The sequence below is a fragment of the Mytilus edulis genome, chromosome 9 (genome assembly GCF_963676685.1).
Source record: "Mytilus edulis chromosome 9, xbMytEdul2.2, whole genome shotgun sequence".
Taxonomy (NCBI): Eukaryota; Metazoa; Mollusca; class Bivalvia; order Mytilida; family Mytilidae; genus Mytilus; species Mytilus edulis.
Window position 1 is genome coordinate 56352438 of NC_092352.1, and position 27394 is coordinate 56379831.

General features: G+C 32.2%; 2 protein-coding genes across 2 annotated transcripts; one reads left to right on the forward strand and one right to left on the reverse strand.

The window, feature by feature from the left end:
- The first annotated feature begins 491 nt into the window (after positions 1-491).
- LOC139489799 (ras-associating and dilute domain-containing protein-like) lies at positions 492-26784 on the forward strand. Its single transcript, XM_071276645.1, has 12 exons — positions 492-978; positions 1695-3351; positions 7251-7288; positions 8627-8867; positions 17845-18064; positions 19958-20130; positions 21148-21295; positions 21811-21954; positions 22947-23507; positions 24105-24226; positions 25140-25279; positions 26292-26784. The coding sequence occupies exons 2-12, from the start codon at positions 1735-1737 to the stop codon at positions 26389-26391; spliced, it is 3504 nt and encodes a 1167-aa protein (XP_071132746.1). The 5' UTR covers positions 492-978; positions 1695-1734; the 3' UTR covers positions 26392-26784.
- On the reverse strand, positions 13607-15131 carry LOC139489800 (uncharacterized). The gene is made up of 2 exons (XM_071276647.1): positions 14676-15131; positions 13607-14043 (listed from the first exon to the last, which is right to left on the reverse strand). Exons 1-2 carry the CDS (start codon positions 15091-15093, stop codon positions 13631-13633), a joined length of 831 nt encoding a protein of 276 aa, XP_071132748.1. The 5' UTR covers positions 15094-15131; the 3' UTR covers positions 13607-13630.
- Positions 26785-27394: the final 610 nt, after the last annotated feature.

A 27394-nucleotide genomic window follows, 5' to 3' on the forward strand; every position in this document is an offset into this window, starting at 1 on the left:
TGATCAAAGCGTATACAAAATAATGATGAAAAAAAATCAATATCCGTCGTTGTAAATAATTTTCATAATTTTATCATTTTTTTCTACTGCAACCATATTTGAGCTACTTATTTTTAATCAAATTGGTTACTTTTCAAATCAACGAGATTTAATAGCTAAATAATCTTTAAACGTTTGATTGAATTTCTAGTTTTATGAAAATAAATAGGTGTTGTATATAGGTCGGTACGATTACAATAGCATACAATTGAAAACAGACTCCCCATTAAGTAAAGTAAAATTGTGGATTAAGGAATAACAATTAGTATATTATTTTCTATATAGTTACGGAATATATTCAGAGGAATTTTGTATGTGCGTAGAACAAAACAGTTCCGGTCTGTCATTTTCATATCTTTACACAATATCTGTTTGATAATACAACGGCGTCTTAAGGACCAACTGTGATTTTCTATTATTTTTATTCATAAAATTGGAACGAGACATTGTGTTTTTATCTGTGTTTTTAAAAAGGACGATTTGCAAACGATAATTGTTTTTGTTTACAAAATATATTCAGTGAAAGTGAATATAGCACGGAAGAATTGTTTAAAGGAAATTTAAAGAATGTCTTTGCACAATGTTTAAAAAACGACAAAATTTGAATTGTCCGTGCATATACGAAAACGTCTTTGTTCTTGCCTCAAACCAAAATGTGGAATTAATAGTTTGTTAAGTACGAGGAACAGTCGTATGTTTTAAGTAATCATAAGTATTTACAATGAGGTAAATGTATTAGACGCTTGTATAAAAAGTAAAACGGATTTAAAAACAATTCATTGACCCAAACGACAATATCAAATTTAACAATAGGTATTACGTTTATTAAATGACAGATACAAAGGTCCGCGCAATACACATGAAAGAATGTAGTTCAAAATCTCTCCTTAAAAAAAAGTAATGGATATTGAAAGAGGAAATTTCAACTGACACATCATGGTAAGACAACGTTTTTTTTATTTCTATTAAAATTTTTCAAATTTAATTTTAATTTCAATTTTAGAGGAAAATGGAAAATTGAATGATTCAATAATCTTCAAAAGGAATTTTAATGCCCTAAAGAGGTTAAATATTTTAGAAGATTAAGTACACACTTCATGCTAAGCTTTTAAAACCTTGAGATAAGTATAATACTTCTTTAAATATACAAAAACTTACGAGTTACATTTATTTTATATACATTGAATTGTGTAATCTCCAAAGAAGCCAAAATTAAAGTTTGCACCATGAAACTCTTTTTTGTCAAATGTTTGAGTTTTCTTTTTCGAAATTCTTTCTTATGCCCTTCCTTTTATTAAAATAGATCCATTTTGAGTTACGCCATTTCCATACGGTTTTCGGTATAATTGTTTCCCATAGTGTCAAGTTGGAAGATTTTTAAGATACTTTGGAGCTGTCTTATACGGTATGAGTTTTGCTCATTGTCGAATGCTGCATGTTAACCTATAGTTGATTAAAAGTCCATTCAATTTGGACTCTGGTAGAGAGTTGTCTTTATTGACAATCAGATCACAATTAATTTTATAATGAATAATATTATTATGATTGACTGAAGTAATTCTGAAAACGACATGTACGATTCCTTTTTTTTTCAAATCCTACACATACATGTACCTTGTAATGCACTTACGGCATTTCTTTCTTTCTGATTGCAGATCTTACTGTCAAATGTGGATTACCTGATATCAAAGAGCAATGTTCGAGAGAATGGAACCATATGACTGGAAACGAAGTCGTATTCCACGTGATCTCGAATACATGGGAGATGTTAGTGACACAGATTATGAGATTTACTCGCCGGTATCACTGTTTTTCGAAGAACGAGAGATTAGACGAACTGTCATATATCAGGGAAGAAAGCGGAAAGTTTTTGTAGATGATAACTGTGCAAGTGAACTTTCCACTGATCATCTAAGTCCGGGTGTTCTGAAAATATTTGGAGAAACAATTGTACCTGGAGTTGAATACAAAAGTGTTCTAGCTTCATTCAGATCTACTGCCCAAGAGCTTGTGAAACAAGCATTGGATAGATATGATGTACCTCAAGAAAAACATGTAGATTATTTCTTATGTGATGTTGTCGGACAAGTCAATTCTCAATCTGATGAAACCGATCATAGACACTGTTCAAAATGGCAGACAAAATGCTGCCGAATGTTATCGGATCACGATCGGCCATTGCTGTTGCAGAACTTTTGGCGGCCAGCAGACGGACTGAGCAGACGATATGAACTGCGACGTAAAACTGACTTCTCAAATTGTATTGAAGGCGATGACACATCAGGATTAAATGAAAATGCTAGGAAAATTTCAATATCAAAGCTCAGACCGGGTGCGATACCATACGAACCACACCATCATAGAAGAGACAAATTTTCGGATGATTTAAATCTAAATGCGAATATTAGGTCTCAAAGCTGGGTGGCTAAAAAATATGAGTGCAATAAAGTCATTAACAGTTTAGATTTAGATATCAACCTCGCATCAAATGGCTTAAAATCTCCACAGTTGCAGCAGAGACAAAAGTTACTCGAGCTACCGCCATCATCTGTAAATCAAAGACCGTTCCTTCTCACGATACGTGGTTTCGATGTTAAGAAAGATCCCCTATGTCATACTATTTGTTCCAAAAATGTTCTCATATGCAATAACAAAACGTCCACATCAGATTCTCAAAGAATAGTTTTGCATGCTCCAGATATAAAACCCCGACATTGCTACCTCCATTTAAAACGGATATCCAATCCATCTGAACGCCAATCTTATAACTATACTGTTGAAGTTCAAGGAACTCCGACATCAACTGTTTTAATTAATGGCTACCCTGTTACTAATCGGACTACATTGCATGCAGGGGACATTTTGTCTCTTGGACAATATTACATCTTTCTTTTTAAAGACTTCTCTCTTGGACACGATATACCTCTTCAGTTACCATGGTTAGGAACCGAGGATGTGTTTGACGAGTCTTCCAGACAATATAGTAGCTCTTTTTCTAATTCACAAAGGGATTTCACTTCCGGTCTGCCTAAAAATGTTGTTCCGACATTACCTCTTTCACAAGAGGATAATGTGTCAATTTCAACAATGGAATCGACCGGTGAAAGATTTAGATTTGCATATTCTAGAGAAAAAGAAGAGGACCTTATGAAAGCAATCTGTGCAATAGTTAAACAAGACTCTTTGGGATTTCCGTTGGCTCCTGCATACCTTTACAGTATGTGTATTGAATACTCTTGTAAACGATTTGATCTGCATCACATTCGGAACCTTCTTCTTCGGATATTAGGAATTGTTCGAGAAAGTGTTGGGGTGAGTATTATTTACGAACCTAATATCCCCCTTTTTTCACTATGTTTTAAATACAATTGTTCCACCTTTCACAATGTTTCATATACAATGTGTAGGACAAATATGCATTTGCATAGCAAAATAAAGATCATATTGACAATTTTGTCACCTTTTGACACGTGTGACATATATTTTGACAGGAGAATGTAAAGGTAGTTTACATTAATATACATATAATAGCATTTACATATCGTGCAAAACATCAGATAACTTACCCTGTTATTTAACTAAATGAAACAAATTTTTCACCATCCGTCGAAATATCATCTTTTGACATTTATGATAAAATAATCCTCTTTTTATATTGATTGAATTAGGTTTGATACACGTCCAGTGGCAAATATTTGATACCATTCGGTACGATATGTTATATTTGCAGTCTATCCTACATTTTGTACGCATTTGGGATGCAAGGTTTGAAATTGGATTAATACTTGAAAAAGAGAATGTGATTGATTGAAACAGATTTCAGTCACTGCACGAGTCGGCGATGTGGGTTTTTTTTTCTATTTAAAAACGATTGTGTAACTGTATTGGGTAAATAATTATGTTAAAAAAATCTCAATATCTAATATTTTCGTATGTCCAAATGGGATACACCATTTCTGTATTATCTGATTGTTTAAGCTATTTTCTATATTCTTCATTTTTGGTTATTATTCTCTATACATTTACTTTATATCTTAGCACCCAATTAGTATCTATTCTTTAAATTCTAGCTCACAATTGTTCCATATTCGTATGTTTAAGCACCAATTAGTCTCTATTCTTTTGTGCTTATTATTTCTATTTTACTACATTTTGACCAATATTCCCTATTCTCAAAACCGTCCAGAATCTCAGACTCATTATTGATTTCCTAACCATTTATAGTGTACACAGTTGTCCTAATCTTAGAACATTATAGACAATTGATGCGAGATACATCTTTTATATTTGTTATGCCCCCACCGCAGTATCTGATGAGCCCCTATGGGCCCATTCTCTTTTCTTTCAAATAAATACTTTAGTCCCCCATTTCCTATATAAGAAAATGCATGTACTAAGACAGTTGTTATCCATTCGTTTGATGTGTTTTAGCTTTTTTATTTTGCCTTTTGAATAGGAACTTTCCATTTTGAATTAGCTCCGAGTTCGATATTTTCGATATAGATTTTACTTTTTAGATACAGTTGAATTCATACTGCTTGAAATAAATCACTTTTCAATTTCAAACCTTGGGCCTTAGATTCTCAATAGATATTTGTTTGTACAATTATCGTGTGTATCACAACTTTAAGTCTGGTTAAGATATTTAATAGTTATGAATGAATGAGTTGACAATATTTAATTTGAACATTTTTACACTTTTAAATCATCAAATTGTGACCTTGTTTGAATTATATTTCATTCATCCCGAGAAAATGATACATGTACATTTTTATCAATACTGTGAAAATTGTTCAATGATAAATATGTTGGTATACAATATAATACTATTAAGGAAGTTCGCACATTAAATAGTCAGGGCGAAATATAGGTAACGTGACCACCAACAAAGATATCAAATCGAGGCATATTATTTTCATGTACTTGAGCCTATTTTGACCTAATTTGACGCATTGTTTTAATTTAATAAAAACACTCTAAAACTTGGCGGGGGTTCCGTGGACAGCCGATATCCGTTTAAGACTGTCAATACGAAAACAAGGTTACAAGTATCACTTGAAATATTTTTTGTTAAACGACATTTGTGTGAAAAAGAAAATACAACACCGAAATATAATTCTCTGGTAGTAGTCAAGTGTCCACAAAAAGTGTTCTATAAACCTATATAAAAGCAAAGGTTTTTGGTGAAAACCAGGCCACGTTGACCTCGTTTAACACATTGTTTTAAAGCAAGACTTTAAGTAATATCAAATAAAATCTGACAGTGACGAGAGATTTAAAATAGATATTAAAATATGAAGAATGTCAAGCACTTTGCGAAAGTACTTCTGACAAAAGTTAAAAGATAAACAAATTTGTTAAACGATTTACTACCTATTTAAATTGAAAAACTAAAACATCGTTTTCATTCCTGATAACTGTGTTTATACGCCGATTAAATTTCATCTGATTAAAAATTTTAAAGTAGTATTACTGTTGTCCATATAAATATCATGCACCGAGTTTATACAGAGTTATTATCATTTATATCTAACTTGGTAAGGGTCATTTGAAAAATTGTATGAATTTTCTACATACTTTTATATCCAAAATAAGTCATGATATATAATTGCGCATGAGTTTCCTTTGAAGGCTTCTGACCCCAAGCATTTATATTAATTTTTGTAAGCGGAGTTTGAAGGAGCAATCATTTTCGGTCAATTGAATAAAGTCATTATCATAAATAATTATTCTTAACACTAAAACAGATTGTGGCATTGTCCGTCTTTAGCCAGATCTATATGGCAAAACAAACTAAAGGTTTGATCCATTTTTCAATCCGCCTATCTGTTCTATCTGTAGAAAAATAACTGGTTTGATTCCCGGAAGGGTCAAACCAGACTTCAACATTGGTTTTTGGTGCCTTTTTGCTTAGCAGACAACATTTCGTTTGCTTTTATAGCAAAGTACGATCTGTTAGAGTATACTTGGTGTTTACGGGTATGATTTGGCGGATACTGACGGTGTTCCGGGGGTTGAAATTCATATCGCATGACCTTGTAGTGAATAAGGTTTGATTAGAGATTAGACGTTTATTACGTATTCACCATCACCATTATTTTTTCTTTAATATTCCATAAGATACCATCAGCAAAGTTAGAACAAAGAAGTTAGCGACAAAACAAAATCAATTTTCTTACAATTTTTTATTTCAACATATTTGGCGAGGTAAAGTAAATCAAAACGTTAAGGGCATACGATACAGTTTTGATCTCGTATTTACGTTTTGATAAAAAATTTCATATAGACTATTTTTTACCTGATTAATTCAAATATGTTAAAATATACTTCCATGAAGTCGAAATTTTGTAAATTTGCTCAAAATTCGGATTTGTGGCCGTATTTTTCCTTTCGAAAGAAAGACATAACTTTTTTGTTTTAAAAGATAAACACAAATTGTTTTTGTTAGATGATTTGTAATATCTGTATTCTATAAGTATCCTTAAAATTTATACATTTTTTTATTCAGAAATAACTCATATTTATCAAATGTTCATGAATGTAGAAAAAACATCATTTTTTGCTGTATATCTATCAAATTTAAAAAAAAATTTGGTACCAAAAGGTTCCAAAAAAAACGGTGAATCCGGAATCAAAGGCCTTTGAACTCCAAGTTTTAACCAGAGGGAAGAATTGTTTTTTTGTAAATTATTTTACTAAAAATCAGTATAAAAATAAAAATGTGAGGTATAATTGCCAATGAGACAACTCTCCACAACGGACTAAATGACACAGAGATAAACAATTACATTTTTTTAGTTAACCCCGTACAGCCTTCAACAATTAAAAGAGCCCATACCGTATAGTCAGCTATATAAAAGGCCCCGCTTTTGTTTCATTTTATGTATTCCTAACCCAAAAATAATAAACAGATAGACATTAGAACATATAAACATTTCCCACACTGATAAGATCCAATCATACTTACATTTAAAATTTATAAGTAAAATTGCTTGGGAAGAAAATAAATAATGAAAGGTTTAAACATTAATTTGCATTGTCATAAGATAGTGACTTTATGTCTCTAGTGAACATGCTTTAAATTGAAAGTTAAATCACTACCTATATCATTGAGAAGGAATATATAATACTTAATTTGTTTACACTTTAATTTAAGTAATTCTATAATGGAGTACTTACTTTACTTTATTTACATATCAATTTATTTACAGGAGATATCAAAATCGTTGTCAGAACAGAAGTTTAATTGGTATGTATACCCAAAATAACAAATGCTATAAATACACTTGGAATTGAATTTTGAAAATGTGCAATTACCTTCTTTATCTCACACTAACAGTCACAAAATGTAATGAACGAATGAAGCTTATTCCTTAGCCACTGATCAAACTTGAACCACTTAAAGTTCATGCATCTATAACATTTACATATAGATATAGATGAACCCTTAAAGGATGTCTACTTGGTATTTTCAATGAAGGCATTGGTCAACAGAGATGTTAAGTTTCCATCATTATATAAAAATGAAAATAAATTTTCCCTTAATATCGTTCCAACACCCGAACAGAAAATTATGTTAAACATGTTGAAAACGCATGCATGAATCTTGCGTGGTTTGGGAAAACACCAAATAGTAAATTATTAATGACGACGATAAATAAATCAAAAAGTGGAAATGCAGGGGTTTTCAAAAAATGGAGATTCAAGCTGGTAAGAATCAAGGATTGAATAGGTCTGTCGACATTAAATGCAATTCATCCTGTAAATAGTACAGATTCCTCTGAAAATTTAATTTCTTTTAAAAATTTAACATTACATACAATGTATTGTAGCAAAGAAGGAAAAAGGTCCGATTCTGTTTTGTTTTGTTGGGTCTGAAATTTAAACTGCGTCGTACATTAACCCACCCGTTTCTTATATTTGTCGTTCCTTAGTTCACAGATTTGTACGCTATAGTTTCGTATGACATTATTTTTGACATTAGTAAAATCGTTATTTGAAATACAATAGTTTTGAATGACATTATTTTTGACCCCATAACCATTTTACGTACATTATTTTTGTCTTTTAACATATGAATAAATACGCTGTGAAAATTGAAAAAATCTTATTTGAAATAAAATATATTAGAATGACATATGCAAGCACTTATTTACGTACATTTTGGGGGTATTTTTACATATCAGTGATAATTGCGTCTTGAAGATTTAAAAAAAAAAAAAAAATGTTGGTACATTTGCATCTGCAAAAAAAATAGTTCGTTTTAATATAAAAACACCTTTAAAACACAATAATTTACATGTTCCAAACCCATAAAATAGGAAGCTATAATCAAATAAAAGTTAAAGTCATAGCAACCTCCATTTATTTTATAATAATAAAATTGAGAATGGAAATGGGGAATGTGCCAAAGAGACAACAATCCAACCAAAGATCGGAAAACAGCCGAATGCGACCAATGGGTCTTCATTAGTTTTACAGCAAGAACATTCTATATTAGATAATTACATGTACATGTATATCACTTCCGGATCTTTTCTATGTTAATGTTTAAAAAAAAACATCTAGTACTTGTTCTTTATTGTAGTGGACTAGTCAGAAACAAAAGGAATTCATCTGTGACAGAGGACTTTTTAAAATATGCGGTTAGATGGATGTCAAATTGTGTTCAATTGATTCTGTTTCTCAGGAAGCATAACTTTAAACTTCCATTTGTTGGACGGAAATTGTCCGACGATGACCCACAATCAGCATTCAGAAATCTAGCAACAGGTCTTGAAGAGATTGTTGTGTTCTGCTTCCAACAGGCGATCTATGCAATAACCAAGGTAAGCATTGTGACAATATAATATTTTGAGCAAAGGGGCGAATATCAAGCAGCCCCATCAGTTGTCGTCACATTGAAATATTTTTCATTAGACATACACCATTTTTAAGAGGGATCAAAAATGATTATTTTTTATGAAAAGTAAACTAAGAGACACATTGTAATGCACAACCTATATGAGTTTCTTGTAGATGTGGTTATTTTGTGATCGGTAAACGTTATAATAGACGGACGTGTCAAACCGTATTTGTAGCAAATCTAAGGCCAACTTAAAAAAATATGACAGTTAAAATAAGAGTCCATAACTCTTGAATCACAGATCAAACAAAAATCATATTGTCAAAATTGTAAGAGAGCTTACTGATACCAATTCCTAAAACAGCGACAACAGTAAAATTGAAGTCCCACCGAATAGAAATATTGTTGTTCATGACGTTTGATCGTTACAAAATATGTCCTACGGATGTTTTTTGTTTGTGAACCAAGTTTTTATAACGCAAATCTCTGATAACCTTTCCCTTTCACCTATGCTTACTCGTGGATCTTAATTGGAACAGTATTTCTTAATCTAAATCTCTGCTTAATGTTTTATCAGAACAAGTGTTTGTATTTAGTATATTCTCTTTTTTTTTTCTTGAAAGATCAATTTTTCGATTTATGATTTATGAGTTACTCCTTTGGTATTTTTCGCCTCTCTCTTACTTTAGACACCTATTTTCATTTTCATCGGCGGAAATGATGCTACATTGTTGTTACAGGCAGTGCATTGTTTTTTGTATTGGCATAGAAATGACGATCAGTTCTTTATGTTTTTTTTAATTCAGACAAAATCCCATAAAGGAAGACATCCATTTCACCACTTGTTTGCCGGAACCTTCATGTGCATCATTAACTACATACACCCAAACTCTATCGCCAACAGCCAAATGTACCATTCCAAACGCTGTACCAGAGTCATATTTATTCGTTGCAACGCCTTTTGAATAACCTAGCGCGAATTGAACACTATCCGAATTCTTTGTTATCGCGAATTCAATTCTGGCATCGGGATACACTAAAAGTTTTGCAAAAAATGCATACAGTCCTGCTCGAGGACAAGTAAATATTCCTGTTGGCCCGTGATATGCGTTGTGTGTGTTAATAAGTACTGATTTGAAATGGATCACTTGATTATTTCCAAGGTTTGAAATAGGATCCATCATCTCGGCAGAAAATGCTACTGCACCATCATCTAAAATATTACATACATCTATATATTACAAAACGTCAAATAAAAATAAGAATAATTACAAAATGTATAATTACTCGGGTTTCATATTCCTGTACCAAGTCAGGAATATGACAGTTGTTATCCATTCGTTTGATGGGTTTGGACTTTTGATTTTGACATTTGATTAGGGACTTTCCGTTTTGAATTTTCCTCGGAGTTCAGTATTTTTGTGATTTTACTTTTTTCGGAGACTTTCCGATCTCGCACTCTTTCCTGTGCATGTACATTTGTAGCTTGTTATCACACGAACATAACATGCGTTTTTCGTATATAGCATCTTATCTTTCGCTCTCACTGCATATGGAATTTACTGACCCCATATATATCGTATGAGGTCACTAGCACACTATGTAACTAATAATACTAAGTTGTTGGTAAAATGTATTGAATAAAGATACTGAAGCATACAGTATTTCTTGTCAATTGTTTGTGAAGCAAGGGTTGTATGAAAAAAACTATTTATTGATTTGCACATATTTTGTCAGTTTAAAGAATATTTCCATAATTAAGAATAGTTTTTTTTAATTTAGTCATGTAAGTAACTGTTTAAAATTTTGATCCCATCATCAGAAAATAGAAAGTGTAATTGAACGTAAAAATAAATGTGTGATTTTCATTAAATGATATGCACGAGGGTCTGGATGGGGTTCAAAGAATAGAAAATAAGTGACCAAAAAATAAAGAATATATGAAAAATAGGTCAACAAAAGAATAAGAATAAAGATCAAAATTTATAAAGAAAGAGGAAAATGACTTAAGGGGGTTCGCGGGTCTAAATCATTTATATAGGATTTCTCTATATTTTTCTATAAATGAACTTTATCTTATAGTTAATAGAAAAATAAAATAAAAAAGTGGGGTCACCGTTCATTTGCGCCCACAATCTGCCTTCGAAAGAAGCATATATTTTTGTAAAGGTGTTTTTTTTCTGTTGAAGTAATAGGAGAAATAAAGTTAATATCGAAATAAAAAAAAGAAATGTATTACAGAAATCGCTAAAATTTTACAATAATTTAGTTTAAGTACAGCTTATATGGAAATTATATTAAAAAAGATAGGTCACCGATGAGTTGAAAAAGATATTTCAATTTTAGAGCCAAAAATGGCATTTTTCCACCAAAGGGAGATAATTTGGAACTTTTTCAATGATGTATACATTTTAAAAGTCATCTGGGGCCAACACGAATTGATTGTTTTGAATGAATTTTGTACCATAAGATAAAGTAACAACTACAAAAGGAAATAAATAAAATTTGTAATGAAAAACAAATGTTTGATTTTTTTCTGAAATTTTTATACCCTCGAGCCTCCTTAAATGCAGAATTGATGGAAACTTTATTCCAAACATCGCATATAGTATTACCATAAAAATTTGAGACTTTACCATAACGTTATGTGCACTTGTAATTCATTATAAAATTATATATAAGATGTGCAACCACCTTCCGGATCTGTTTGCATGTCGGCGCCATGAGCCCAACGTTTCTTTTATTCTGGTGTAATGCTGGTGTTAGAATGCAGGATTAAAAGCGGAATATTTACTATTGTTTATGTCATTTGGACCCATGTAGAGAGTTGCAATCATACCACATCTTCTTATTTTTATAAGAAATGTGACGAAAAAAAATAGCATTTAGTTTCAAAAATATTTATCCAAGCGTTATCTGCCATTTACTGTACTTAAAACATTTACTCACGTGACTAAAAGAACTCGTGGCTATAAGTTATAAATAGATTTGATCTTGGTGTTCTTAAATCAGACAACGAACTTTCTGTACTGTAGTTACATGTACCTAGATATTTCAGTATTGTTTTATTTTTGCTGAAGGTGTGTTTTGTGTATGGCCATTGTGTTAGGTTTTGTTTGGGTTTTTTTTATCGGTAGCCGTCTCATTCAATTTTGGTTGCAGCACATGAACTCTTGGCGGTGTCATTAAAACAGGTTTAATTTATTTTGTTAAGTCCAAATGTATATTCGTCCTTCTATGTCTGACTGATTCGAGATATTAAATTCAAAGAGTGAGTTACACTTTCTGCATGTTAAAATACAAAAGCAATTCCAGATCCGCCTGTCAATTGCATACTACAGAACACAAGGAATCGGAGTTAGTAAACTGGCCTTCCAACATCAAAAAACTTATAAGATCGAAACGCCTGTCTGAAAAGACTCAAAATATTTGAACAATCCTAAGAATATTGTAAACTGTACGGAAACCGTTCTTGGCATACTTTGGTTGGTTTGTGACAGTTAAAGTGATAGTCCATAATCTGGACTCATAGATCAGACAGAAAACATATTAGCAAAATTGTAAGGGAGCTTACTGTTACCAATTCCTAATACAGCAACATTATTAAAAAGGAGTAGGTTCAGTAAGACCCCTTTTTGGCCCAAAAATATAGCAGTTTTACAAAATTGTTTAAATGTAAGCTTTCAGTTATTTTTTGGAAGGTATAATGCCTCTGCTACATAAATATGGGCTGTTTTGGGCATTACAATGCACTTTTATCGGGTACTTGCATCATTAAGTCATGCTAAATTACTGAAATCTTCACAATTTCAGCATTTTAGTTAAATTTTAGACGGTTTCCGTCTTAAATGAAAGTGGCCGCATTCCTGTTCATTCTTGATATTGAAATGTTAGTTGTGTTTAATAATAATACATAACATATATAAAGGTCGAGGATGAACACGGTTGAGGCCACTTTCATTTTTGTCAAGAACCATATGAAAAGTGACAGTGTTTGGCATATTTGATAGATTTTTCATAATAAAGCTTGAAGTGGAGCGTTTTTAATGAGTGAATCAGTTAAAATCTTTCACAAAAAATTGAATCAATTGAAATAGACATTTAAGTGTTTAAAAAGTGTCCAAAATCTTTCGTCAGATAAACTTGAAATTTGAGGCCAAAACCGGCCCTTAACAGACCTAATCCTTTCCGCCGAACAGAAATACTGTTGTTCATGACTTGTTTAATCGTTACAAAAATTACGTAAATCTACTACGGATGTTTTCTGTTTGTGATTCAAGTTTTTTATGTCACAATTCACTGGTAGCCTTTCCCGATCACTGGCCTAAGCTAACTCAGGGTTCCTGATTGGCACAGTGTTTCTCCATCTACTTCTCTGTTTGATGTTTTATTAGAAGAAATGTTCGGGTTTAGTACTAGCACTAGTTTGGCTTTATAAATATTTTGCTATGAGCGTCACTGATGAGTTTTATGTAGACGGAACGCGCGTCTGGCGTACTAAATTATAATCCTGGTACTTTTGATAACTATTAGTATATTCTCTTTTCTTTTTTCTTCAGTGATCAATCTTTCGATTTATGATTTATTTGGTATTTTTCGCCTCTATATTATTTCAGACACCTAATACTTTTATTTTCATAGGCGAAAATTATGCTACTTTGTTGTTACAGGCAGTGCACTGTTTTTTTAATGGCATAACTATGACATAAATATGGCAAAACCAAAAGTCTATCAGTCCTATTTTTATTAATTCAGACTAAATCCCATAAAGGAAGACATCAATTTGAACACTTGGTTGCCGTCACCTTCGTGTGCACCCTTAATTACATATACCCAAACTTTATCACCAACAGCCAAATTGATTATTCCAAACTCTGAACCAGAGTCATATTTATTCGGAGCAACGCCTTTTGAATAACCTTCTGCGAATTGAACACTATCGGAATTCTTTGCTAAGGCGAAATCAATTCTGACATCGGGATACACTAAAAGTTTTGCAAAAAATGCATACAGTCCTGCCTGCGGACAAGTAAATATTCCTGTTGGCCCATGAAATGAATTTTGGGTGTTAATAACTACTGATTTGAATTGAATCACTTGATTATCTCCAAGGCCAGAAATAGAATCCATCACCTGGGCAGAAAATGCTACTACATCACCTAAAATAATACATATAGCAATATATGACGAAATGTTTAGTTTTTTAAAGTTACTGGACTTTTTTTTAAGATAAATACAATAAATATGAAAACAACACGCTTATCAAAACTGTGAGTCAAAATTTATGCATTGTCACAAACGATTTATGACTAAATTATTTGATATCGCGGATGAATTGAAAATCGGCAATCCGATCAAAAAAGGGCAAATAAGTATCTGGGTATGTAATAATGCAATTTAATCCAAAACGTATACTTGTAACGGCACAATTACATCATTTGGTTCAACGCATGCATAACACTTTTTTACAGAAGAAAAAAATAGTCAATTCGCGACACATGAGTTTCTCCAACAGAAAGAAGATAAATTGAATAAATAATTTTGACAATGTTTACACGGGGTTTCGTATAATGTGAAATTATTATTCAAAAGGGCATTTTATCTTTAATCGACATGCATACTGTTTGGAGATACTTGAATAGTAGATCCACCATAATTTGAAAAACATGTGTTATGTGCACATTTTTGCCGAAATTAGGTTACCGTATCTCAGTGTTGAACTTAATAAGTTCAACCCAACTGAACAGGGTTGTCTGCCTATAAACTTCAGATATTTCTTTCCGTTTTTTACCTGATGCTGAACCAGGGTCTATAGACCGGATCTTCCTCCCAGAATAGATTCCATGACCGAGGGATTTCATCCTTTTCTCAAATGGTCCTTGTTCGGCAACACTGCTTTTATTCATAATATTCTCACTATTTGAAGCGTCCACAAATTCATCCTTTGAATTCCGGTTTCTTTGAAATTGTTCTACGGAGTTAACTCTTCTTTCTAGTTCTTCATTCTTTGAAATAAGATAATTGACGGTTTCCTTATGAGTCTGTTCCATTTTTTTTATTTTATCTTTAAGGGTGTTCATTTCTGAAACCAAGATACGCACACTTTGTTCGAGAGTTAATTCTGCATCTGTTAAAACACTTTCAACAAATGGGTTTGAATTAATCCCACCAACAGCAACAATGAGCAAAAATAATTGCAAACGCAACATCCCTGTCCTAATTTGAGTTCCTCGATGCCTTTAAGAAAGATTGCGGAAGGTAATCTTTAAAAAAAAAAGTGACCCAAAGATAACCTCGATATCCTAAAAGAAAGACATATTTTGTAGACATTACGTAATTTGGCATATTTTAGTAAAGTTAAGATCTGTTAAAACTAGATATTATCTACAAGGTCAGATTATTTAATGTTGTCGTTGTTTTAAAAGTGTGCTTAGCGTCTTGAAGCATTCATTTAATTTAACATAAGACTACCTTGTAGAGTACACATACATGTATCAACGTTACATATACATACATCTCAAATAGATTAAACGAACTCAATCCTGTCTATAAATTATAAATGATTTAATCTCGGTGATCTTTCATCAGACAACGAACTTTTCGTTCTGTCGTTGGTTATTTAGTATTGTTCATATGCCAGAACTAATCTTGAAGTCTGGTTGCCATATTACTCTCGCATGTATTGCATTTTTTATATGTAAATAGTGGTTCTTTGGTAAAGATTAGTTAGGCAAAAATATCACTTTCATTGAAATAGGAAACTTTCAATTACAAATCTTTGAGCTTTGACATCAAATTTTATGATTTTAAAGTACTATATATATCTAGTACATTCTACACAAATAAACACTATTGAATGTATGTTGAGATCTATTTTAATGTTGGCCTTGTTATTTCTGTGTAAAGTAAGAAAGTTTAAGTTATCAACTGTTTTTTTATTTTTTGTTTTTAGTTTTAAACATATTTATTTACAGTGGATTGGAAAACAAGTTAGTCCTTTCCATTTTGCGGGTGCGGCTGCTGCCTTGGCCTGTAGCAGTATCACCCTGCTCTTTTTCGAAATCTACAAACAAGGGTGTCTTTTACGTGCAACAAATATTTTGCTCTCTCTTAACACGGATCAGCCATTTATCGTCCCCTTCCAACGAACTATCATTGTTTCTCAAGACCATACTCGCAAATGGTGTCAAGGGAGAGCCGAAAATTTTCTCCCCGGAACTTGGATCGAACCAGGAACATTTGTGTTAGTAATCCGATGCGCTAACCACTATACCATTATTATTCTAATTATGGTTTACTAAATATGGTTTGTTTTGGTCGATGCCTTTCTCAATTGTTTTTGGTTGCTTTGCATCTCTCGTTGTAGTTAGTGCATACCTAGCTTCAGTATATTTTTGAAATCATTTTAAACAAGTGACCGATCATCAAAATTGATGAAACATATCTGAAATATTTAAAATCACTTTTAAATCACCAACAATGAGATATTTCATTGTTAAAAGCAAAATCATCTTAAGTTACACTTGATCTAATCATTACTCATTTAAATTGTTATGAAAAATTCCTTGGAGCATAATTTTTAAATTAAAAATAAATTTTTGAAACCATTAAAAAATCGTTATTTTTCTATAATTTGACGTGAATGATTTTCCACTTATAGTGTATGTTCAATTCAAAACCAATCCAACCTATATTTAATGATAATAAATTGAAATTATACTAAATTGTTATAGTAAATCGTTTCATCGAACTCAACTTCATACACTGACGTTATTGATTCTTTGTTATTGTATTGAATTATGCTTTAGTAGTGGATACGGACAATATATTTTATCGTAAGATCTTTACAGAATCATTTCAAATAGTGCAAAACATTATTTTAAATTACGCTCCCTTTGAATTCAATCACATTTAATTTTAAGTATATCTACACTTACTATGTTGAAAAATAATTGATTTCGTATTGTGTCCATCAGAATAAAAATAATTATAAAAGTAATTATATAAGTAATTGTATAATTTACTTGGGGGTTCCTTAATATCTAATTGAAATCTATTTAATTAGAAACCTAGCTGAAATACTCAGTTGAATATAAATACATGTATACCACTTCTTCAATCAGGGACAGTCTGTACTCAGTACAGTTAGTATAAACTGTACCTGCTTCAATAAAGCATTTTTTCTTTGATTGTGATATCCCAGATGAAGGTTTTTGAAATTCTCAGTACATGTACTTAGAAAGTGAAGTGTATTAAATGCATTAACTGATTTATTTTTTGGTTAAAGTCCTCGTCCTGAAATTATGTTATATCAGCCACTGGACTATAAAAACAAGCAATTTGTTCTAGTTCGACGCATGTGCATAACAAAAAATGATACTAAACTCTTCAATGTGCGTAGGCCTACTTCAAAACTAAAAAAGACACACAGAGCATTCGTTTTTAAAATATCAAAAATATAATTTCCCATAGATTTTTTTATGATTGCTATACTTGCTTTGTTCTAAACGTGCATTTTTTATATGTTTTATTTGTAATCATGCAGTATCAATGGAAAGCTTAATAAAGCTACACATTCTGAGTACTAATATTTGTCTATATATATAAACCTTTTGAATTTTGATCTTTTGATGCACAATCTAAAATCTAATACAGTAACTTCAGTTGTGTAGTTATGTCATACAAAAAAGTAAAAATTACGAAAATTCCGAGGGAAATTCAAAACGGAAAGTTCCTTATCAAATGGCAAAATCAAAAGCTCAAACACATCAAACGAATGTATACATGTCACAACTGTCATATTCCTCAATTGGACAGGTATTTTCTTATGTAGAAAATGGTGGATCAAACCTGGCTTTATAGCTAGCTAAACCTCTCACTCGTATGCCATTGTTACATTGTTACGTTTTTCATTTCCTATTTCCTTCATATTGTATTTCAACACTTCAACTTCATTTCAGGCTCTCTATGGATTACTTGGAAGTGTTCTGGATAAAAATCCGTTTACAGAGAGTGATACCATGAGCAAGAGTAATGGAATGTCGAAAATAACAAGTGTATTCGATGCTGTGCTTCGCCTGACAAACTCTCAACAACTGCATCATGACGTACTGAAACAAATATTCATGTATCTCTTCTTTTTCTGTAGTACCTCAATATTCAACAAATTGTTTGCAGAGGGTAAGAATCAGTATAATGTATTATCTTTGAAAGGAGGAGTAGAAAGGGGTGTTTTCCCGAATTTCCCGAATTCCAGGAAAGTAAACACTGAATCCCGAATTCCCTTCAAAAACTAAAGCCCAAATTCTTCCGACACTCTTTCAAAGGTTTCAACGTGATTACACTTATACTTTTTTTTTAAATGTTTTAGTTAAATTCATACTACCATGCACTTTTATACTATTACAGATTAAAATAAAGACGATAAAAAATTCATCTCATATCCAATCACAAGCAATCCACAAACCTATATACCATGACCATTTCCGGTCAAAATGGGCACCAACAGAGATTCCGGTAAAAATTCAACGTGATCAGAAAAAATGTTAGACGTCGTAAAAATAGAGAGATTATGATAAGACGTCAATAGTTCAAGTCTCAAAATATCTCTATTAAATGTCACAGACCGATTTCTAAAAAGCGTTAAGGTCTATTGAATGATGAACATCAATCTAAAGGAATTTGATTGCGTGACTCCCTGAAATTGTGGATAAAATACACACCTACTCTCTTTAAGGTTGTATAATACTGCATTAACAAGATAAAGTCATAAAGACAAACCCTTATATTATAGATCATTCCTGTTTTGATTTCAAACAATATTTCATGAGTAGTGTCAATAAAATGTTTAAGTTAACAATTTATTTCAAATTTAATAATGATTTACTGTATTTTGAACAACAATATTTAATGTTATAGCATGACGAATCAAAAAACACTCTCAAAATTACACGGTCTGTGCAAGCCAAGATTTCCTATGCATGAAACATGTGAAAGTAACAGCACTTTTGAGTTATCGAGAAACTGTATGTGTGTTTTATGTGTAAATGACCAAGGATTTACATATATTTATAGGACACATCAATAGCGCTTTTTGACTAACTTATACTATAAAATCAATACGAGCAAGTAAAACTTACAACTGAGAATGTTGTCATACACTGAAGATGAGCTGAAACAGTTTGATTGAGTAAGTTGAGGTTGGAGCTGACATTTCAGCAACTGTCAGTAGTCCCTTGTTAATTTATGTATCATTGATGACTCATTTTGATTAGTTTCTTTCGTTGTGCTATTTTGACATCGGACTCTGACATCATTTCAACTGAGATTTACTGTGCGTATTGCTGTTTGTTTGTTTATTCTACGTTAGGGGTAAAGGGGAGGATTGAGATTTTACGAAACATGTTTAACCCCACCGCATGTTTGCACCTGTCACAAGTGAGGAGCATCTGACCTTTGCTAGTCTAGTATGTTTTTAAATTTTAGTTTAATAATTGTTTTGGAATATGTTGTGACGTTTATTTTCACTCAACTATTACAAATTACATTTAGGGGCCTCTGGGTGCGGGAATTTCTTACTGTGTTGAAGACCCGTTGGTGGCGTTCGACAGTGTTCTGCTCTTTGGTCGGATTGTTTTCTCTTTGACGCATTCCCATTACATTTCTCAATTATTATAAAAATACAGCGGTAAAATAATATTGCATACAAGGGTTTTTTTAATTTGGAGTATTCCTAATTTTTGTATTTTTGATATATTTCTTTTAATTTTTACATACAACGCAAGAAGTAAAAAAAATATCGATTAAATTCTGCAATCGATGTCTGTTTTGAAGGATATACCCATGAAGCCACTTCACGACTAAGAGAAGGTGTTTATTTAGATGCCCCATACTATTTGTCGATCCGCTTTGTGCACGATTAAGACATTTTGCTTCAAAAATACCAGTGAATGTTAAAAAACTTAAAGCATTAATGACTTTTCGGTTATAAAAAAATATACGGATTGTTGTCTTTTGACTTTATTCTAACTCATTGCTGAAGATGAGGCTGAGTTAATTATGTGTTTATTGCAGATTCAGGACCTCTTTACTACAACTGGACTGCAGGTGTAAGAATAAGAACTAACCTTGGTCAGATTGAAGATTGGGCTCAACGAAATGGCTTTGAAGAAGAATTCGCTCAAGTCTCGGAAAAACTTCTCACTGCTGCAGAATTTCTTTCTACCTCCAAATCTTTATTACTAAAAGTAAGTAATATATGATCATGAAGCAGTCGTATAACACAACACTCATTGTGATTTTTTATATACTAAAACCTGTTCATTGAAACTCTTTTATTTTAATGATAGATTTTTCGATCGGACGTCACATGTCACTAGGGTTTATTGGCACTACTGCATGCTGCAATAATTTCAAACAGTCCATTTAATGCATCATATTGACATGAAAAAAACAAAAAGATAATCGTGTAGGAATTGGACGTTCTTGTCAACATTTAACGACAAAGAGTTAACTAACTTTGTTGCATTCTGGAAAAAAAATAGAATAATTGATGCTCATCAATTGGTGTAACGTTGTGTTTGGGGTTTTTTTGGCGTACAAACAATGAATTAACACAAACAGTCAGATTCTGACACGGCGAATTTACTTCGCAGGATATCCTGTTTCGCATCAGATGAGCCATACTTTAAGATATGAAGTTAAACTGCTACAACAAATTTATGGAAAATATACTGTACACAACAAAACCAACAAAGTTTTTTCAGTATAAGATATAAATTACCACTTCGATGGCGGAGTAATTGGAACTTTATCAAAACAGACGCATATGTTTTGATTGAATTGTTCATATTAGTGATTCGCTTAACATCAAATTGAACATAGTTCATGCTATAGATTTACATTATTATGTCAATCCGTAAGATCTGAGATAGGGCTGACTAAAATCATTAAGAGGCTGACGATTTTGACCACTACAGAAAAGTAGTTGCTCATTTAAAGAAAAGTGTTCACAAAAAACATCAAAAAGGCAAAATGAGAGCGTGTCAGTCTACCACCATATAAAACGTTGGTTGAATTTACTGTGTCGTAGTTCTCCTCTTGTATTTGATGTGATTCCCTCAGTTTTAGTTTGTAACCCGGATTTGTTTTTTTTCTCAATCGATTTATGAATTTCGAACAGCGGTATACTACTGTTGCCTTTATTGATGACATACGTTCTCATACTAGGATATTAAAAGATTTGCCGAATTGATACTTTTCAGTTTGACTGGATGAAACTAAAGACAAATTTTCAACCATTAAACGAGGCACAACTTTATCATCTGGTTTGTGGGTATGATAATGGAGACAAATCGCCGCCTTCGTCATGGTTGCCGTCACCCGAAGATAAACATCAGGCAAACATGAAAGGTATTAGGAATTTCGTTCATTATCCTTTAAATAAGGAATCATTGAGTGTTAGTGTATTATCAAGCTAATAAAACCTGTCAATCATATATATAAATAATCAAAATTTTGAAACAACTTCACTTCAACGACCAAGGAAAATTGTTAGCATACAAATGAATTTAAATCACAAATCAATGAACATCCGATTACAATCAGACAAACAAGAAGTTCATACAGAATACTAGTAGTGTTATCCTATACTTGTATACATTTATTTTGACCAAAGGAAACATTTTACTATTTCATTTACTAAAGAGTTATCCGATTTTATAAGACGATGAATGTATTGTCTACATTTTGTACGAAATCAGATTTTAGAAATTTCTATTGTTTCAAAAGGTTTCAAGCGCTAATAAAGGATTTAAAGTTCAAGGTTGCTTCTCGTCTGAATCTGTACCTGGCTTTTTTAAAGCAACATAAGAAATTGAATTTAAATCACAAATTTATGAGAATCCTATTACAATCTCTTTTGATAGAAGATATACCATTGGAAATGACAGCACATCCGCCATTTTTGATTCCACAAGACAATGGTTGTATTGATCTGATACACCCTCCTGACGAACAGGCCTTCTGGAAGATGTTTAAAGAACTCCATCCAGTATATGGAGTAACTGAAGGTACAGTGTTTCCGTTGTTTTCCCCTTATAGTTGATGTGCTTTCCCCCGGCTTTTGTTTGTAACCCGGACTTGTTTTCGCTTAATCGATTTATGACTACTGAACAGCAATATACTACTGTTGCCTTTATTTACTCTTGGTTTAAATAGGAATAATATTACGTCATATTGGAAGATAACAGACTGGTGTCTCATGAACATCCTTCGATGTTGTTTGCTTGATTTGTTATATTTTTTTATTTCAAATTCAAGGGACCAAAAACGTGGCCTAATCCTGCCTTCTTCTTCAGATATTTATCAGGTATTCATGATATTGACAGGCCACCATACTTTTTCAATATACTAGTAATTGCTGAGCTGTGTTCCTTTTTTGCTGTAAAAAATAAAAAATAAAAAAAATAATGAACTCCGAGGAAAATTCAAAACGAAAAGTCCCTAATCAAATAGCAATATCAAAAACTCAAACACAAACACATCACACAAATGAACAACTGTCATATTCCTGACTTGGCACAGGCATTTTCTTATGTAGAAAATAGCGTACTGAACCTGGTTTTATAGCTGGCTAAACCTCTCACTTATATGACATTCGTATAAAATTCCATTATATTGACAACGATGTGTGAACAAAACAAACAGACATAAAAGGTAAAAATGTCAAAAATAGGGTAACAGCAGTCAACGTTGTTAAACACTATAGAAACAAACATATCTAGATTTATAAATAAACATTTACCATGACACAATTACACAATGACGGGATGTATAAGTTTAGAGCCACGTCACATGCAAGAAACACAAAAAGGCACACGGACAAAACACAATAGCAAACCTTTATTCTGCTTTCTGTCAATACTAGGGCTTACCCTGACTACTTGCTTGAAATATAAAGCTTATAAGGAGATTCGGTAATTGTCATAGAAATATGTTTGATAGATATTGAGTTCAAAATTGAAAGTAACAACATGCAAACTGATTTATTTTATTTATTCAGATGACAGTGATAGCGGATTCAGTCCTTCTAATACTCCAAGATTTTCCAGTAATTTTCCCAAAGCTGAACTTCAAAATTCATTCTTCAATACTCCTGATGGCAATCGTAGTGATACAGAAGTGTATTCAAGTGACATAAGTACAGGTGCCAAAAAACAATTCTACAAACTTTCATATGAAAGTGATACTAATTCAACGCCAAAGACTTCCACGCCATCTTCGCCAAAACATCCCCCATCGTCAAAACGACAAGAGTCTATCAATAGAAGACTTGATCTGTTAATTACAAACAATAATTTAAATGTTCCTGAAAATTTTCAAAATGGAATAACCCCAATTGAAGACGCTGCGCCACCCCTGCCACCAAGAAGTTACAAATTTCCTTCATCACCAACATCACCACATCAATTGACCAATGGGAGTCTGTCACTAAGTGCTAACAGTATCAGCCTTAAGAAACAGTTATCACATGAGCTTGAAGATGAGGATCCCTTAGGGAGGGAAAATCTTGCTCAAGTCAATCGCCAGATCTACGAATCACTTGGACAAATGAGTCCGACAAGTAAGTTTAAACTATAAGTTACAAGATTCAAAGATATATACATTTTTGTAGTATGATGTTTAATTTGAATTATTTTAGCGATGCTGGTATATTCGTGGGTTATATTTTCATTTTAATTCGAAAACCCTGAGAACTATTTAGGTTAAGTTGAATTATGTTGTATATTAGCTTTCATCCATTATATAAAAAAGAAGATGTGGTATGATTGCCAATGAGACAACTATCCACAAAAGACCAAAATGATACAGACATTGACAACTATAGGTCACCGTACGGCCTTCAACAATGAGCAAAGCCCATACCGCATAGTCATTGTATATTCTCTAAAAATAACATGATTTACTTTTCAGAATATTGACTGTCTATACTGTGGATTTATTATTATTCTTTGGATACCAATTTTTGTGGATTTCGTAGGTAAAGGTGAACCACGAAACTTAATGTTTAACGAATGACAAATTTCCTGTAGGCTTGTACGCAAATTTCGTCAAAACCACGAAATTAAATATTCACGAACAAGTAAGTTTTTATTGATTCACAAAAATTGGTACACACGAAAATAAGTGAATCCACAGTATATAATATATTTTTTCACAGATAGCAGACCTCCATTGGTTCCAGTTTTGGGAACTACAGTGAAGTCTGCAAATAATCCGGTTTTCTCTGTTGGGATTACAAAGGGTGACAAGGGCCTTGGACTTGGCCTGATAGACGGCCTGGTGAGTTGTCTGTTGAATACATTCTGTCCTTTCGTTAAGTGAATCTTAGATGGAGTTAATCACTTGTCCCATTTGGTTTTGTAGCTCCTCAAATATTCAAGTAACTACATAGCATTGACTCTCAAATGTTTTGAATTGAGCATCAGTTCCAAAATCAATTACACTATTTTACTTCTACTACATGCTCGTTTACATTCTTTTTATCATGGTTTTCCCTCGCACTTGCGCTGTGCGGTTGCCGAAGTTCTTCAAGAGGTCTTGTTGTTAGATCACTGCATACGGAAACACTTTCGTCGAATAGGATTATGTGAAAACTGATATAGCGGTACATTCCTGAAGATTTTATGTGATAAAGGATTTTCTAAATAAAAAAAAGTCCATGTACACTTATCTTAAACGAATATAAATATATTCAACTTTGATTTTTTTTTAAATGGAGTTTCATATTACTATGTTAAATACTACTGTCTCTTAAAACGTGTGTCAAGTATGAAGCATATTCACTCAAAGATTTATACCAAAAAGTACTTGCATCCTTTGAAAACGTAATACAATGATTTATTATCTGGTTCATATATTTGCATGATGGCAAACCTAACAATGTGTATAAAGTTAGGATAATTCACTCCATTATTAATTTATTTTTGAGTTCGGTACCAGTATCACATTTGTTGATTTATTCTACGTAATTGCGTGGTATATGTAACGTCTCAAAAGAAAATCACCCAACAAAAATGAACTCCGAAGAAAATTAAAACGAAAAGTCCTTAATCAAATGGCAAAATCAAAAGATAAAACACATCAAACATTTTGTATGGATAACAAACTGTCATGTTCTTGACTTGGGACATGTATTTTCTTCTTTCTAACATGCTTACAAATTTATTTTCTAATGAATGTCAATCCCTTGTAGTATACGCCTCTAAGACTGGCCGGTATATACATTCGAAAAGTGTTGCCAGGAAGTCCGGCAGCAGACATTGGTAGACTACAAGTTGGCGATCGTCTGCTTTGTGTCAATGGTAAAAGTATAGTTGGTGCTGATTATCAAAGGTTCGTTCACTATAGCTACTTTATATTCTTTGAGTTGTCATTTACTGGTTTCTTTCTGATAAATCATGCAGGTATTAAATAGCACTTTCACTCTTTCTGTGTGTTATTTTTATATTTTTAAATAAATTAATTTTGTAACACGTCTTCTGATTTGATGGAATATTTTGGCTATCACCTTTTAGTAATATTTTTAACGTTTTTTTCACAAATTAATCCTTTAAAATGGAACTCAGGATCAAATTATAAAAATCGACTGTACTATTTTTCTGTCTATTCGAAATGACCTTAAATAAAATGTGCAGCACACTTTTTAACAAAACGCTATGCGAGTTATTCAAATTGTTCCACATTTTCTATGCTTCTTTCTTCATAGACAGAAAAGATATTACAGTCATCCCTTGAATGAATCTCTATCAAATAAGTAGTTGGATAACTCTACTTGAAAAATGTAAGTCCCAATAGGTGTCACTAGCACTTTATGTTGTATTTACGCTTTTACGCCGTTATGACATGATTTGTTAGGTTTCTTTGTCCGTTTAAGTATGTAGTTTATTTGTATTACCCGCATCAATCTGGTGTGTAGTTTTAACGAAATGTAGAAGAGAACTTGTCTCGAACCGGTTCTGGTTGCATCTGTAACATGCACAGAGGTGTGAGTTTATGTTCCGCGTTGAACGATTGATTGTGGCTGTGAGAAAAAGAATACCAAAAAAGTACTGTTTCAAAGCTTTGGGATTTTTCTAAATCTTTTACATATTTTGTGTCATAAGTTATATGTAAGATGCATAATGTAGATTGTAATTGCATCAGACAGGAATTTCTACATTGTGTTCAAATTACACTTAGTTCGTTTGTTAAACATAACATTTATAACTGCATATAACCACTGCAGAAGAATCCTTTCACAAATAATTTAAACATTTGCTCATTTGACTTGTATGACACACTCGTATTACTCGACAAAATATTCATTAGGTGCTAACCATTGTAACAGTTCTTGTTTTATTTCCAGTGCTATGAAATTAATACGCGCGGCTGGAGAGCAGTTGACGTTATTAGTAGCCAAAGGAAATGAGTCCATCGCCACAAAGATTTCATCATCAAGTTGCTAAAAACATGATCATTTCAAAGTGTGCACATAATATTTGGTGTATAATAATTAACTATATTATCTTCAATTCATAAATGTTTATAAATATTGTTCGTTTTGACGTTCAGGTATTCAATTTTATAAATCTTGTATGGCGATGAAAGAATGTGAGATTCACAATTAATATTTGACATTTCGAAAACATGAAATTCATTTCTAACCATCTACCAAAGAATAAAATGTCGATATGTTTTGTTTTTTTACAAGTTCATCATTAGAACAAATCTACGCATTGTGGATTCTAAAATATGTATCGTATGTGAAGACTCCTCATAAAGCATTATCAAAATATATTATATACTATCTATTATTTATACTTTTTGTGAATAAAATTTTGATATGTGATTAATACATACTAATGTTTCTACTGTTTTACGTAAATTTGAAACATATGAAATGTGTGACTTATTAAGCAAATTTCCAGGCAGTCCAAACATTGATCTGCATACTAGTACACTATTGTAGTAAAGGAAAATAATTCCTCAGCGGATTCGATCAATGTTCATAGTTTGAGTATGAAGGTGAAATTCAAGCGAAACTGCTTCGTACTTCGTACTTTATTTGGCCTATTTAACCTTTTTTGGATTCGGATGTCACTGATGAGTCTTTTGTAGACGAAACGCGCTTCTTGCGTAAATACATAATGTAATCCTGGTATCTATGATGAGGTTATTTCCATTCAAACTGCATGAGTGGCTTGATTGTCTTTCGTAATGAACACCCGAAATAAATTACAGTTTCGAACACCACAAATCTGAATTGTTCAAAGGATAACATTGAAAAGTGCCCACTCACAAAGTACATGTGTACTTAGTTTCAAGTAAAAAAAACCTGCCTGAAACTAAAAATTAAATAAAACATCAATCAAACCTTTGCCCAATCACAGGTCCATGTTCAGTGAACCATGAAATCAGAATCAAAACATGTATATGGTATTTACATCACACAATTCGAATTCCCTACAT